This window comes from Amblyomma maculatum, chromosome 2, assembly GCF_055883805.1.
Source record: "Amblyomma maculatum isolate TAMU_Amacu chromosome 2, ASM5588380v1, whole genome shotgun sequence".
Classification (NCBI taxonomy): Eukaryota; Metazoa; Arthropoda; class Arachnida; order Ixodida; family Ixodidae; genus Amblyomma; species Amblyomma maculatum.
The window spans coordinates 78,311,467-78,328,217 of record NC_139345.1 but is presented as its reverse complement, the minus strand read 5'-3'; the positions used below and the strand labels follow the sequence as shown (position 1 = coordinate 78,328,217).

At 44.6% G+C, this 16,751-nt stretch overlaps 1 protein-coding gene and 1 long non-coding RNA gene across 2 annotated transcripts in view; one reads left to right on the top strand and one right to left on the bottom strand.

Annotated features, from left to right (window-relative positions):
• The window catches only part of Epac (Exchange protein directly activated by cAMP), a 747,880-nt gene that overhangs the window by 380,857 nt on the left and 350,272 nt on the right, over positions 1–16,751 (top strand). Inside the window, exon 5 of the mRNA XM_084594555.1 lies at positions 15,000–15,166. Within this exon, the coding sequence (XP_084450681.1) occupies positions 15,132–15,166 (35 nt within the window). The 5' untranslated portion in view covers positions 15,000–15,131. The remainder of the gene's footprint in view (positions 1–14,999; positions 15,167–16,751) is intronic.
• The window catches only part of LOC146199074 (uncharacterized), a 69,934-nt gene that overhangs the window by 1,887 nt on the left and 51,296 nt on the right, over positions 1–16,751 (bottom strand). The window contains exon 2 of the long non-coding RNA XR_014705040.1: positions 2,863–2,898. This is a non-coding gene — a long non-coding RNA (uncharacterized LOC146199074). The remainder of the gene's footprint in view (positions 1–2,862; positions 2,899–16,751) is intronic.

Here is a 16,751-nt window from a genome sequence, read left to right as displayed (position 1 = left end):
TCGCTGCCAGCATCAACCTTTGGGAAAAAGACTACAAGCGCTTCGACATAAAAATAAGAACGGTAGTCAAAAACGCCTTTGGGTTGCCCCTGAGCACACCTGCCCTACGGCTATTGCGCGCAAGGGGTGCACAATACCACCGAAGAACTTCTCCAGGCGCACAATTCCTTTCAAGTTACCTACACTTCGGCGACAAGCACAGACAGAAATACGCTCGCTGTGTTACACTTTTCAAGCCCACAAATACTAGCTCAGAGGCAAGTCTTGCCTATGGCGGCCAGATATTGTGCTTTCTACGCGCATTAACTTTCCGTTATAATCGTAAAGAGCCATCCTTGCAAATTCACGTGCCCGGATTAAACGCCCTACATTTCACAAAAAAAAAAAAAAAGAAAAGGAAACGCGCTCTCGTAGTAAAGTTCATCGAGAGGAAATACAGAGACCTGGCGATCGTCTGCTACGTGGATACCGCCTGGTGTTGGACTGCCTCACAGTCCATAAAAATCATGTCGTGGATGCTATAGCCTAATGAGACACTCGTGGGAGTGGCAGAAGAGGCAACCATCGCCATAGCCTCCATGCATACCTGCACTAGTTGTACCGTTACGGACGCATTCGCGGCGTACCAAAACTATGTGCGGTGCCAATTGATCCATGACAGTGCGGCTTCAGCAAAATCACCGTCTCCCTGAGACGATACAGATATTGATATAGGTCTCGGGTCAAAAGGTGGTGGGATAGAATGAGACAGAATGAACGCGCATATGTCACCTCCCAAATCTTTCCTTTCTTAAGATCTCTCCTTCCATCGCATTGAGTCCATACGCATCGCCCTATCGAAACATAGGCGGAACGATTACAGCATCGCTGTCTGGAAGGAATACCCGCCTTTCGCCAAATGCCTAAGCAAGGAGGAAAAGGTACGCTGGAGAAAGCCCCAAACCAGTACCCAGAGACCACCATCCCGCTGCATCAGAGAGGCCGCGGGTCCTACGACCCCAGATGTAAATTTTGGGGCGAGAGGGTGTATGCACTTTTTTGTGGTGCGGAAATTCATTCACTCTGTGCTACCCCCAGGCAGCTTGCCACACACAGAATTCAAGGGGGAGGGAGGCTGCCCGGTCAATCTCGAGACTTGAGGCTCAACGAGCAAGGATGGCTGCGGCAACCAGCAGGCCTCGAACTGTGGGCCCCAACCAGCCTTCCCCTCAAAATTTTGCATGGAAGTTTTTCATCTAAAACAGTATGTGCTGGCAACAAGCTTGTCGTTGCAGCGAGCTGGTGCACCAGTGCACCCCCAATCAACCGTAAGAACCCTTTAAGGCTATTGTATTTACTTTTAAGGTGGGCTTAAGTGTGCCCATATTTTTTTTGTCTTCATACCAGAGAAGACGTCTACAGTATGCTAGAATATTCTAGCTCACTATAGTCACGCAATGCCAGATCGCGATAGTGCTTCACGACTTTGTCCGTCGTGTGACTCCACCACACCTCAACTTCGGTATGCGACGACCCGGCAGCGTCGCGCAAGTGACCAAAAAAAAATGGCGGACGGCGCTCGTGCCATGACGTCATGTGGTGTGATGACGTCATGTGAAATGAACCAGTAAACGTCAGGTTCTTCTTGTTTTCTTCGAATCTTCCACACCTCTCCAAGGTGTTCCTCGATTCGGCAGGCGACCTGCTAGTTCACACACAAACACACAATAAGACGTAGGACGACGAACTTGCAGTAATAAAACGAAAATTAAGTTCATACGACACAAATGTAAAATACAGAAAACTTATTAACACGAGGCAGTGAGACAACACACTTTACAAAAGAGACTGGGCGAAAGATTAACTGCAAACTGAGCGCATCGCTCTTTTTACGACTTCTCAGTCGGGGCCTGCCTGCTACGCTGTCTTCTCCGAGCGAGAATCAAACCAAAATCAGAACCAGAACCGTCGATGGCTGCGCGGCGCGATCCTAAATAGCCAGCGCAGAAGTGGTAGAAGCTTCTAGGCGCGGAGGAGGAGTGGAAAACAGCTTAGCGCTGCCAAAGCTATGACTCCCCAAGGGTGATAGCAGCCAATTAAAATGAGAGTAAGAGTATTATAAGCGAATTGGATGGCACGCTTGATGGTCTGCTTTTTCCAGAATTACCATCGCACACATAACAGACAAACACAAAACCAATGACAAAGGACCGCAGTTAATTTTATGAACACCAGTCCTGTGTGACAGCCCTGTGTTCTTCGTTGTGCGTTTGTCTTATACGCACTATGAGAATTCTGGGTAAGAGGTAAGAATAATCTAACGCTACAATCGCTTTAATATACGACTCCAAGCATTCTGTGCCATGCTAAAATCCGCCACACGTCGCATGCTCTGAGTGTTAATCAATTCAGATCATTTTGAAATCAATCAGCTGCACTGCCCCTACACCCCTGCCAGTAGCACTTCAAGCATCGTTGTTGCTTTTTAATCTATGTTTAACTGAATATTACCTGAAACTTCTAGTCAAGTTTTCACTCGTGTCCCTTTCATGTAACTCCTTTTTTTAATAGTTTATTTATTTATTTTATTTATTTATTTAATCATACTGCAGGTCAATATGTTGGCGCAAGCAGGAGGGGCGATACAACAAAAATATTGGAATATAAAGCAATACAGAGCAAAAAGGACAAAAACTGAGGACAAAAGTTCAACTCTGGTCACTGTAATGAAATGGGAAAAATTCAAGAACACAGTTCAACATAAGTTAAAGTAATAACGAACTCCAATCAAACATACAGGCAGCTAACTGAAACATAACACACGCACAAGAAATGCAGCTTTGAAGGGCTAGCACAATGTACTGGAGAGACCTTGTATCTCACCTTTCAGAATAAATGGATATATTTTGGCACCGTTAACTGCAAAAAAAAAAAAAAGAAAGAAAGAAAGGTGAGTGGCAAAACTGTAGCCTTAAGAACCGTTGAAACTTCATGAAAACTAATCATGTGCTTAAAAATTAGAGCAAAGCTTGAGAATCACAGCGTTGCTGCAATGTTCACTCGAATTGACACGAGTTCAAGGGACAGCTAATCATAGTAGAAGTGAATACGCGGTACAATATCGCAATTTAGTTCATTTCTAGTAAACGTTGCTGCAAGTTTTGTTCTCCGAGAGAAGCAGTTCACGAGGTTTTACCACGCATAATTAGTGAGCAGATCTTTTCCCCGTGGTTCTTATTGCTTTCCCGCAGATAGGCTTTTCCTTACAGCCTTTTGCGACCTTCCGTGCTCGGCCCTTTTACAAGCAGCCTTTGTTTCCAAATTCAATCAACAGAAAATTGTACACAGAAAATTTAGGAATGTAAGAGATGCCATATTTATGGAAGAGTGCACCTGTTCATCCAAGGGCACGCTAGTTCAGGACTGCCGCGCAGGGGTTCAAATCTACGTGCACAGCTTTCCACGGTATGTCATTGCGAAGATTAACCGTATTTATCGGATTTCTGCAAGAGAGAAGCTAAGAGAGCATATGGTTGTGCACGCTCTCCAAGGAGTCTAATATACAGGCTCGTAACATATCTGCGGCGTCGCACTACGCGCAGCCAAGTGTCGTTCTCGGGAGGCGACACTTCGTATGCTATGGAGCAACCGTCGAGCGCCCGAAACATTGAGCCACGCCGGCTGGGTTGCCGACACTTTGTGGACGAAAAGCTTTTATGTGTGCTGTTATGCTGTCTTTGCGTCTTTTTAGGTCGCTATCGCATCGCTCATGACGTATTTTTGCCTGTATCTTTGTGGGCAGGAGTAAATGTTTGCTTTCTGACTTCAGTTTTTCATCCCAGGAGTGTAGATAAACATTCAAAAAAATACTTTAAAAGTTGTTAACCTTTAAATTATACGTTTCGTGTTATTGTTTTACAAGTTCCAAGTTTAAATCACGCACCGCCACTGACACATGCTTCTGCAACCTCTCGCTTATATTTCACTTGCTCCGACGTGCCTTCTGGTAACCACTGATGATGTCTACGCGAAATGCAACAGGGGTGCAATGACGTTGATTTTATCAGAGTCGTGGGTAAATTTTAGTTTTGGAAGCAAACTGGGGGGACGTCATTTCTCACATGGCAACTCGTCGATTTCAACGACTCGTGCGACTAGATACCGATGCACAACCTAGTTTTGAAGAGGCTGGGCAGTAAGCCTGGAAGTATATCAATTTTCGTAGGCCTGTGCTTAGGAATTTCGTAATGCTAAGCGAACGTTTAAAGAAACACGCCCAGCTTGAGTGTCATATATCAGCTGAGATAGTTCTGGCATGTACATATGAGCAGTGAGAGGACGTTTTCTCCAAAGCATAAAGTTACCGCAAACCGCCAGACGGCCGCCGCAAGAGGGTCACATAAAAGCCAGTGCCCATAACATTATCTGCAAGTGATTCATTGGTTCAGTTTTCGTGGTGTCAGGGCTTCGCAAATTAATGTACACTAACTGTCTAAAAAAATTCAATTACAGCATCAAGCAGCACAGCTATCCTGCTTGAGATCAGCTAAGATTGATGACGTGCTAAGATTCGTGGTCGCGCCGCTGAAAGTCTGAAAATAATCAAGGTCATCTCAGCCCCAACAGACTCGCTATCACGTATAGCGTCACGTGATGCCTCGGTAAACATACGGATAAAGTATTTTTAAAGCAAACATCGATAAGCAAGCTCAAACCCGGCAAGCGTTTCCGGCTTTGAGGCAAGCTATAGAAAACAAAGTTGCTTCTTATTCCTGAAACGCGGAGCCATGAAAAGGTGTCAAAACATCTGAATTAATTAGGCAGCGTGCCTTAATTAAGCGATCCCTGCAAAAATAACCCCTCTTTTGAGGTAATTTATCGTATTATGCGTCTCGAGTAAAACTGAGTGCAGTGTTTACATTAAGACTTTCTCTTTTGTGTTCTACGTATACCTGGTGCAATGGGGGGCAAGAGTAAACGTAGTTCGCTCTTGCGTTTCAATTTTTCTCGTGCGCTGACTAATTAACATTTCCAGCTATGGCACGTGCACCTTGTTAGTGGTTCTTCATTTCCAACATTAACGACATGATTGCACCTGGAACGGAGCCTCTGCGTCGTTTACCTACCTACGCAGCTGTACGTTTAATTTTATTCCCTTATTTACTTCTTTCTAACTTTCGTAACGTACTGAAATCATTTTCTTTTGGTCCCTGCACGTCCTTGCCGACATCCAGCTCTCAGTGTCAACATGCTACGCCGGAGCAAGATATGCAGTTCCTAGGCAGTAGACTGAAAAGGGCGGGGGGGCGGGGGGGGGGGGGGGGGGGGGGGGAGGGGACAGAAGGGGATTGTGGGAAGCTTTGCAACTGACGCTTGTTGCTTCAGTTTTAGAAGTCATGAAAAAAATACTAGAATTTGGACTGAGCAAGCCTTGGCTTGATGTGATCAGTTCGGCGAGAAGCTATCATGCGTATCTCTGTGTTCGGTATTTGCTTTGGCTGCTTTGGGGTGCTTTCTTCGTTTTATTAAAAACGTGGTCTGCTACTCCCAATACTAGCCTCTAGTTCTTTTGCAACTGTACAATGATGACGATACTCCTCTTGACCGCGAGGCTTAATAGCTGAATCGTGTCATTGCCTGAGCTTTTTCTTCTTCTCGCCTCGCTGCATATGACGCATATGCCCCCAGTGGGGGATTGGCCAGAGCTCAGTCCATGTGTAAGAGTTGAATACATGATGCCGACTTTAACTGTTTGATGTATAATTTAATAATTTGGAATTAGTGTTACTAAAATGATCTGGAAAAATTATCGCCTCTGTCTTGCTGTTATTCTTTAACTTTGTTATTGTAAGGAAGTGACAGATTACGCTGACGGCTAGCCTGGATGACGTTCCCGCTGACTTCTACCCTACTAGTTTTTCTTTTTTTGTTTTTTTTTTGCGTTCTGTGCGAAGTACCCTCAGCCACTGCAGGGTCAAATGTACGACAGTTCTTTATAGTCCACACGGCGGGTTTGCAGTACTATTCTAATTAATATGGAATTAGCAGGATTTGCAATTCCGCTTTGATGTGATTCACAAATTACGGCTTATTCTTTTGAGGCATGCACCATGCCTTCCGCAACTCCATGAAGATCTTATGAATTTACAGGTTTTGTACGTTAACGCAGAAGGAACTCCTGAAACAGTTAGGAGTGTGAAACATACCCTAATTGGCTGCCGCCCTCACACTCATCGGTTGAGATCCTGAATGACCCATATGACGACATCATCAATGAGCGGACGGTTGCAGTATGCGAAAAACCTTCAGAGGTGTGTTCACGCAGTGTAATCCTCACATGTGATAGTATATTTGCTGTCAAGTAGCTTACTCCTTTAATGAAACGCAGCCCAAACTTGATACTGCATATTGTACTGGCTATTCGTAACCTCAGCATATGCTTATAAACAACGTTACAACTATAGCCTAGCCCCACAGCATTAAATAATTCAGCGTCTTCTACCAACACCACCTTCCCGCTTCTTAAAATGCACAGAGATCTTTCGTAATAAATACAGAACAGTATGCGTAGCATCCTATCGCTACGCATTTAGCATGAGAGACACACATATCGCACTGTTTCATTGCCAGCATGAATATATTTGAGCTACAATTTAGTGGTTAGTTGACGTTTAGTGCTGCTACTTGTTGGCTCCTTGACTGGACAGGCGATGCCTCGCTGACGAAAGAAAGCGAAGCTCTCCAGCTAACACGAACAAAGAGCGACAGAGGCCGCATATGCTTCCTTTGCGAAACGAAAAATATACGCATCCTCGCCCTTAGTGAAGCGGAGCGTCTCCAAATGCCGGGCTCTTACGCAAGGTAATCAAAACCCTCGCTCTCGGGGATGCTTTTTGTTTTCTCTGCGGCAGCTTGTCGCGCCTCACCGGCACAAAGCTAATTAACAGTTCCCAACTTCTGAGGAGTCGAGCTCATCACTAACCAGGCCGAAAGGAGAACGTTGAGTTAGAGGGTTTGCCACCGAGTCCGAAGCGGTTACTGCCTCTGTCTGCTCATTTCGCAATCTCAGTTGCGCGCCTTGCAAAGAACAGCGGGGACGGAAGATCGAGTCACGTCAACGTGACCTTTCTGCACACTCGGCTTCGTTTCTCGAAACATCTTGGCTTCTTTTAGGCGCTTTAAACTTCTCTAGGCAGGACACCTTTCATGACAAAGTTGCGAGGATATATGCGGTCGCTTAATTCGCTGCGTACTAATTATACAGCACCGAAAATAAAAGCGAAAGAGATAAACTTGAATAAGTTTACGAAACGAAGTCATTTCCGCCTAAAGTGCGCCACTGCGGCGGTACGCCGTCCACTTAATTGCGTACGCGGGGGCAAATCTTCAGCTGTCTCATTCTAAACTATCCTTCATTAAGGGCAATACTAAAGGGTCTGACGTCAGACAGATCAATGAGGTACCTTTAATTAATGCTGAGAGCAGGAGAATCGCATACGCGACTGATAGGTTTTTGCGTTTCCTCCTTTTCTTGAGTTTATGTTTTTTTTTATGTAGGTTATTTTTCTGCAAAAAAATTTCCGGCCTCGTGTTTTTCGTGCAGTTTGCCTCTTGTACTTTTCTTTTCACTTTTCTTTTCATAAAGCATAAACATGAAACAGCGTGTGTTTTGGCATGCGCTTGCTTGTACGAGTATTACTGATTTGAGTCATCCTATGCAAACTATTCTTTACCATTATTCATCGCAAAGCACTCACGATCCCTCAGTATTGCTATACCGGTGGAGGTATTCAACATCGAGTTAGTTTTTACTGGTATGCTTCGTGAATTAAGCCGGTGCACTTCTACCATCATATGAAAGCGGGGTAAGGCAGTCCGTCACTCACCAAAAATAACCGCAGTTCTTAAAAAAGTGCAAATTTCAATTATCATCTAGAAACTGAGCTCGACGAAACGCTTACGTGAGACTCTCAAAAAACTTCGGCCAAAAAATTGGCAACCCCACTCTGTAGTTTCATTGCACTCAGCTGTTCCCTGTATACGTCTTAGTAGCAGCTGTTTTGCCATCTGCAAATCCCTCAATAATTATTTTCTCGTCTTTAAAGCTGCTCTATAAAGCAAGAGCTCAAACATTTCCAGCAGTGGCCTTGCGTTCGCGCCTTAAAAAGCTGATGCTGCGTTTCGTTCCAAAAACAACTGCCGCTTTGAAAAGCTCGAGCACAGACTCACAAAACAAAGATTACCCAGCAAAGAGGCGGTAACATGTTGACATCGACATGAATAGCTTTTGTTGGCAACTGCGCGAATAGTAGTTTTTCGAAAATGAAAAAGGACACGAACTGGGCAAACAAGAACCGAACCAAACCTGAATAGAATAAAAAAAAACATAAACCGAAGTGATCAGAAATCAAATATTCATACGATTATTCGTATAATTTGCAACTATATAAGCAAACTGATGATTTATGCAATACAGCGAAGCGCTAAGGGTGGCACGGTAGCTCGTGCATGGTAAAAAACGCACCATCGATATTTGCGCCGGCACGCAGCGCGAAGTTGTTATGTTACATCTACGACTACCTCGGAATGCGCATAAGAAAAACACCTTTTTCTGCTCACGACAACGGGGAACAAACTTGGGCCACATCTGTGTTGGTAATACAGGAGAGAGTTACATTATTTGGAATGAATGAAAGCGGTTTTTCATAAATCTCGCAGAAACTTCTCGTGTCAGCCACTCTACGTGGAAATATCTGTAGGGATATCATGAACGTTATCACAAGGACTGGACCATGCTGCGTCGCTGAATTCAAAGTCCAATCGCACCAGCATCTCCTGCTGCTACCATTAAAATATATCTCCTTCTCTCAATCACGCCAGCATTCTGTGATTCATTGGACTGAGCCTTGAGTTTTAAAAATTCATCAAATAAAACTGTGTTGTGTTGAAACATTTGTCTTTGGGTCATATGCGAACTTTGTGTCTGTTGTTCGTGAACTTAAACTCATGTTCGATTCATTTCAAATTATTTTTGTGCAACAAGTATTTTATTCGTTACGCGAATCAAAAAGAAAGGCATTCGATTTGATATCCTAAAATTTCGGTTATTCTCACATTTCTGCATTTGTTCAAAAGTGAATAAACGCGTCAGATATGAATAAAATGCTTCCGATGAACGCAGCTGGTGTACGTATCGGTCCTGCTGTTGAGCCATCTGACGAAGTCTTTATTTCTTAAGGCTTTACGAGTCGTGGTAAGTGCAACCACCTGAACGCCGGCATATTCTATTAACGCGGGCATATTATCCCGGCCACTTCTCATGCGTGCAGGTCTTTTACAATCTTATTTCTGTGAAGCCTTCGCACGCCGTTACTCAGAGGAATATTTTGTACACAGCCCACAGTAAGGTACAGTCGTGAAATAAAGTGGTGAACAACATGCCGCCAGTGGTGGAGCTCGTGAAAACTGCATTGCAACGCCATCTAGTAAAGTCTATCTAGGATCTAGAATTCGTGTGGTGCCCCATTTTATCAATATACATGTGTTGCTGCTGTTGCCCTGTCGCTTTCGTTAGATGGCCTTTCTATGCAGTTTTCCCAAGATCTGCCTCCGGCTCCGTGTTGTGTAGCACTTTTCTTCATGACGGTACCACTGTGGTAAAGAGTACTTTAGCGTGTCTTCCTGAAATTTACCATGCCAGTCTCCTTCCGACACAAGCCAAGCAATTCTTTCTACCTTCCGGTTTACCCCTTAAGAGCACATGTGCAGTACCCCTCTCGTATTCCTCCACACCATTTTGCCAGCCTTCCTTTTACCGGACCGCGTTTACGCTTGCAAAAACCATTAACGCCAAGGCCCGGTGCCTCATTCCGGCACATGTGCAGTGTGTGCCTGCGACAGGACACTCCGTGAGCGCTCCTATATAGATACAGCTATTTTTTGTATTATGTTGTATAAATAACTGCAGTGGCCACACCTACGCACTCATTTTTTTGACAGGTTTTGAAAGCTTGCGCATGATCGACACAAACTCGTTAACCTTTTGTAATTTGTTAGTATTGTACAAAGATGCCCTTACCCTTTCCTGTTATCGCTCCCCTCTGTGCACCTCGCTATCTTCTCCCTACGCATTTTCTTCCTTGCCGGTCACCGCTGAGGTGCTTAAAATATTAAATATTTATTGCCTCGGCCGGCAACATTTTTTTTTCTCTGCCACCACCAAAACCTAGCGCCATTCTGCCATCAAGGCTTAAATTAGCCTCGAGACCATTCTTTTCATCGTGAAGCATGCATAAATCTCGCGTACCTCTTTCTATACCCGGCATAAAGCAGAAAGTGTATATATTGTCGAGAGAATTAATAAAAATAAGTGGTGAATACTTGCAGCAGAACCGCGGTCGCTGGCTGTTCATCTACATAGATGCCTCTGTCAACCCCATCACGTCTTCGGTTTCTCTAGTCATCTCCACAAATATCACATATTCAAGGTTAAGATACTTTAGCAGTCTTCTCCGAGAGGTGTCTACTTATACTGCTCTTCATAACGTCATTGAATACATCAATGAAAAACATTCCTTCAGTTGCCTATTTTCAGTCATTCAAAAGCAGCTGTTAGAGGCTTGAAAGCTGCTCTTTGCCTAGGATCACATGTACTACAAGAAACGTAGAGCTATACATCACTCCCACATCACTAAGGGACACAATATTATCTGCCAAATCTCTCTCAGTAAATGACAGCATTGCATGCCATCACAGCGCAGACGACGCCGTGCAGTCTGCCAACTTCAACTTCGTTTGGGGGTCGAATCCAATTTCGAGAGTGGACGCAGTGAGTAGTCCACTGTGACCACTTGCGCGGGATATGATGCTTGTCGAGTGCAATTGCGTCTGGTTTGCGAACCTACAACTACAGACCCTGGATCGTGACCATGCACCTCCGGCTTCCACTTTGCCTCCCATGAAGTAAAGAAGCTTGACTGTGCCGTCTTTGGCTTGGTGCCGCATTCACGAACCGCGACATTTCTTTCATCGGTGTGGCGGATAGCCCTAAATGCCTTATCTACGAGTGTAATGAGGGTATAGGGCGTATTTTTGCTAAGAGCCCTTAATACACCACTGAAGGACAATCTTAAAGTCATGCGATGGCGTGTCTCGACCTACGCCCGTTGCCAGAGATGAAGATTCCCGGGCAGGGACCGCTTCGGTCAAAGGCTGCGAAGGCTTGCCAGGCAAAGCTCCGTTACTTATAGTATCAGGTCGGCATGATAGGCTAAGACTTCCTCGCGCGCTTTATACAGTTGATCTCGTTTCTGCCCCACCTCTATATCCGCTCGTCTCTTTCCCCCAATGCAGGGCAGCTAACCGGTTTCTTTTCCGAGCAACTTACTCACATCTCCTTCTTCTCCATTCTCCAACGATTATCCTCTCTAATTACATGGGCTATTAGAATTTTCTACACATCGGCCTGTTTTTAAGCCACAAAGCATTTCAGACGTATGCCGCAATACGTCATCTCTAAGCGCGCGCCCAGAACATACATTGTGTTGATGCGTTTCTTATTTATATTACTCCTGCCTTTTAGCGCTTATCACACGAGGCTACTGTTGTGATGCCTTCACAGAGATGCGCAGCATCCACAAATAAGTCTCCTTTATCTTTAGAGTAGTTCTTGTTCATCGTCCTATCTCGGGCCCTGCGTGGTGCCTGAAGGTATTCATGGTGCATGTTGCTTGGTAGGGCGTGGTTCGGAATTTGTCTCTCCATTCATGGGGTACTTTCGTTCTAACAAAACATACGCTGATTATATTAAGCAAAAACCTACACTAGGCTAGTTGGGCTTGCGTCATGCATTTAAGGTGAGCTCACAAAATGCAAAAATAGCGACGCAAGACACAAAGCTGCTCTTGTGTATTATGCCCTCCCTTCTGTACTTCGTTGGCGCATCTCTAAGTTGTGAAGATCATGTGTCGCAAGTATCATTATGCATTACGCTGATATGCGAGCGGCAACCGGTTCGACACGCAGTTTGCCAAAATGGAGCACGCGTCCGTGCCGATGTGTCGTGTACTTTGATCGTGCATGGGCCCGGTGTTCGCAACGTGTACTTTCTCCTCGCCTGTTCGCTGTAGCGGCATTCGGAAAGTATAAATGCTTGATTGACGTTCCTCCCTGCTGCATGAATGTCCGCAAGTAGCAGCCAGCTCGGCGAGAAACTGACGACGACTGCATCGCATATTTATGCTTCGTTCCAGCTACCACAAAATTCGGCCCCATAAAGACACCACATCCACCGCATGCAGACAAGTCTCCGACATCGTTCACATGATTATGAACTGCAGAGAAAAATGAAAAAAAAAAAAAACATAACTTTACACCAGCCTGCTAAATGAACTGGGAAATGAAACTGGCCCCCACGTTTCGCTGTGAGTAGCGCAAACTGCTCAACAAAGCCCGAGAGGCAGCCTAAGTCATTACGATCCAGGATTAAGGACGACCACCTGCGCAATTTCTAAACGCCAATAAAGTTCTCACCCTGTATATCTCTCCAAAAAGATCGACTGATAGAGAAATAGGTTTGTCATGGCAGTGCACTAATGCATTACCGACACATATGCATCATTATTAATGCAGTCTTGACAAGAAGAAGAACAAAGCGTCTCGTTGAACTCCTGGATTATGCCAGTCCCGTGTGCATTAGTGTAACGAGTTCTGATTATGAGCACTTCATGTCATTTTTTTTTACCCGGGAGGAAGCCGGTGATATAATTGCGAAGATTCTTGCCTTTTTCCAAGACTCGTTAAAAGTGCTGATTTGGACTCGAAGTAGTGACAGCAGCAGTCGCTTACTGTCAGTGACAGCGTACCTGACGGTCTAGCTGTGTTCAGTCCCCATACATCTATGCTAAAACATTTCCAATCAGTATTTATACTCGTAATACGGTGCAGCAGTTGCCAGTAGCATAATGCGATTGTGTAGATTGGTTTGTCTGGCTCGCCTTGATTTGGTTGTGTTCAGCTTGCCTTGTGTAGTTTAAAAGGCAACTTCGGAGATTTTTCGACATTCGCATATTCTGGTAAAAAGTTTACTCTATGTTTTCCTCTTTGGCCTGTCGCATCCTTCCAGATTCGGGAACTGCGCGATAATTCATTAACGCGCAACTCGATTTTTAAATATGCCGGGTTCGTGGCCTCAGTTCAGATAATTTCTGCGAGCAATAGTGCATTTGTAACGTCACAAACATAGCCGCGCTACTGCCCGCTTTCCGCGAGATCAGAACGTTTGAGGTCTGTATTACAGGCGTATTATGTACTACTTCATAACTTCCAGATTTATTTCCACCATCCAGCGGGAATGCCAGTATTTTTGGAATACTATACGTGGCGTCAGCATTCTGTCAACCCGAACGTTCTGGCCATGAAATCAGTTTCAGTTTCGATTTGCAGTTCTTTCATTTTAAAAATAGTTCCACTTTAAATTGATAAACATTATTTTTATGTCGAAGTCAGAATACACCGAGCAATGTAATACAGTTAATACCTCAAAATTATGAACAAAAAAAAACATTCAAGTTGCCCTTTAACTGCCAGAAGTTGCTCATGTTTTATGAGGAACGTCGACGTGGAAGACATTGCGCTCATTCCGACCACCTGAGGTTCTCTATTATGCACTGACGTAACAGCGTGTTTTTGTACTTAACCTGCATCAATTAAAATGAGGTCATGGCGGTTGCGATCGACTCTCTCAACCTAGGGCTTATCAAGCGAAGTATACTGGTATACGGTTTGTCTCTCGTTCATGTGTTGAACAGGAGATCGTAAGTGAGGCTACGCTGTGTTTCGGTTTTAGCATGTTTCATACACTCTTAATCTGGTTCCACATACGTCCCGATTATAAGTGGAACTTTGAAAAATGTTCCACTTATGAGCGAAACTTTTTTAGAAGCCCCACTTATAACTCAAACCTATGTGGAACCAGATTAAGAGTGTACTTGTACAAGGGTTTAGTGCGCGCGAAAATTACCGCTTTGAATGGGGTTTCTTTCGAGGAGTACGAGAGCAAGTGGGCTGGCCAGGTAACTTATTGTGGTCTCTCTACGACTGAGTCATTCAATGATAAAATCAATTTCACGCTCTTATATATTAGATCAGCGCGAACAGCACTGCGTCTTCGTAATTCCTTAGACGAGGCCTGTCTCCGGTTGTGTGCAGACCAGAACAACACCTTGATGCCCTTACATGGTACATGATCGGGGGCCAATTGCTTGTCGAGCTTCTATAAGTTATCTTTTATTATCAAAGGCATCCTGAAGAAAAAAAAAGTTATCTGATTATTTCAACTGCTGCCTGAAAGATCACTCAAAGATAACATAGCGTGTTACTATTGCTTCCTCCTCGCTTCCACCTCATTCAATAAGCAAAAAAAAGACCCTGAAATTCCAGCAGTGTCGCAAAAGACATTGGGAGTTTTTATTGTCTTAGCGCGCTTTGCTCATTGACATGCTGTCGAAATAATACAAGAGCGAGCTTCGGCGCTTTAAATTTTTTCTCGCATTCCGCAGCGAACGTATGAATGGCTTCTAGGGCTCGACGCGAGGGCCCCAGAGTCATGTGCTTATGTATGTACGCTGCAATTCGTAACTTCCGCCGTGCAAGGTGTGATAAGAGTAATATTATGGTTGGGACTCTGCGTACGTGTGGTCTAATACATCCGTAGTGTTAGTTCGCATGCTGATGAAATTATTTGACCCGTGTCATTACTTGTCTACTCCTGATAAGATATCGCGAACTAATCCATGGGTCAGTTTATTTCAGCAGAGGCTTGCAAGAAAGTACTGCCGACATTACCGCGATTATCGCTTGCGCACGCCCAGCGAGAAACGCTACGGAAGTGATCAGACGTAATGTGAACTCTCCTCCCCTGTGTCTGGCGCGCGGCAAGATCCGGTTTTTTTTGTTGTTTTTTTTTTTTTTGTTTTCGCTTTATCATGTCCTAATTATTCCTCGCTCTCCTTCGATTGCAGACGCCCGCCGTCGCAGACGACGTTAGCGGGCGGCGCTGAGGAAGCCCGAGGCTGCCGGGGACGAGGTTAGCGCGTCAGGTGCCGCCATCTGTGGCGCCCGCCAAGCACTACAAAGGTCGATGCGGGAACGGCATGGTGGCGGTATGGTCGCACAGCATGGACAAACGGTGAGGCGCCGGTATTTGAAACCTCTCGCATGAATCCTATTATGTAATTGCGTGAAACACAACCACCTACGTTAATTTTCGAGCCTGCGGACTTTTGCAAATATCGCTGTGTTCTCGTTCCTTATAGAAATATATGTATATCGCTGTTTCACTGCAAAATATGCTTAACGACCAATTTGTTATTTGAATATGCTTGTTGGAGGCCACATTCGTTTGAATATTTGGCATATAGTTATGACTGCGGTTTCCATTACATTGGTAATGACATTATTTACGGTAATGAAAGGCTCTTGTAAAGGAGCCTCTGTGTTACGGCTCGCCTTGTATTAGTAGCCTCCGCAATTTTTGCAGGGATGATTCAGTTACCATTTTTCGCAATTTTGCATGCCTGCACCTAAGACTGAATTACAATTGGGCTGAGTAACGATCTTCTTCTCAAGGCATAAAAACAAAACTACTCCACGGAACCGGAAATCACCTCTGGAGGGGAAATGTGGAGGTTAATAAAAATGATTGAACATACATCGAAGGCAATGCAGCGAGCTGTAGAAAGGGAGATGTTAGAGCACCATTAAGAGGCAGTAATTGAGGAGGGTTTGTCAGGCACATACGCAAGATAATGTCATGAAGTTTGAATCAAGAAGTGGGCATGTGAAGGGCATGTAATTCGAAGGCAATACAACCGATGGTGTGTGAAAGTAATTAATTTGAAGAAGAGTGGAAATCTGGGCCAGTTGGTGCATAGTTACGAAGAAAACTAGTCAAAGAAACGAAGGACACGAAGAGAGATATGCACGCACAACATCAGTTGATAGTCCAGTCGTCGTGGTGTGTGCATATCCCTCTTCTCGTCCTTCGTTTCTTTGACTGGTTTTCCTAGCAAGTAACTTGATTCCAAGAGCAAGAAAGCGCAGCAGTGTCTGGCACTAAGTGGGCGAATAAGAATAGTAAGTTTGCGGGATAGAGTGGCTGCATCTGACACCGGTTTAATTGGAGAGATAAGGAAAAGCCATTTTCCCTGCATTGGTTGTAAGTCGATATATGATAATGGTTATGCTAACCATTTGCTCCCATTCATTTGTTTACGATGAGCGGCGTTCATCCGTGAAGAATTTAAGGCAGTTTTCTTATTTTCAATCTTTTCTAGATTGTATTTTGTCCTTAGTTTGTTCTTTCCCCTCACCTAGAAAAAAAAAAGAGGGAGAGAGAACGACAGCTCACCATATTTACTTCTGCACGACCTACACACTATTTTCCGAATGTTGACGAATGCGGACCTCAGGCCTTCGTACTTTGCAGAATGCCTCGTTCAGGAAAGCGTCTTTGACTTTGGCAGCACAGATTAATTAAATCAAGAGCTTTACAAACCTTACCAGCTACTCCTCATCGCTTTCGCTCTTGTTATTGTGCGACAGCTTCATATCGTCGGCACACTATCAGAGATTGCCATTTTGCGTGCTGCCTACCGCGTTAAAACACCACAACGGACGCCACGCGTTAAAAATCTACTTGAGGATTTCTGCGACAGCTGTCACGTCCAGTGATCCAGCCAGCGTCATTCCATGGCTGTCCTCAACAACCCGCT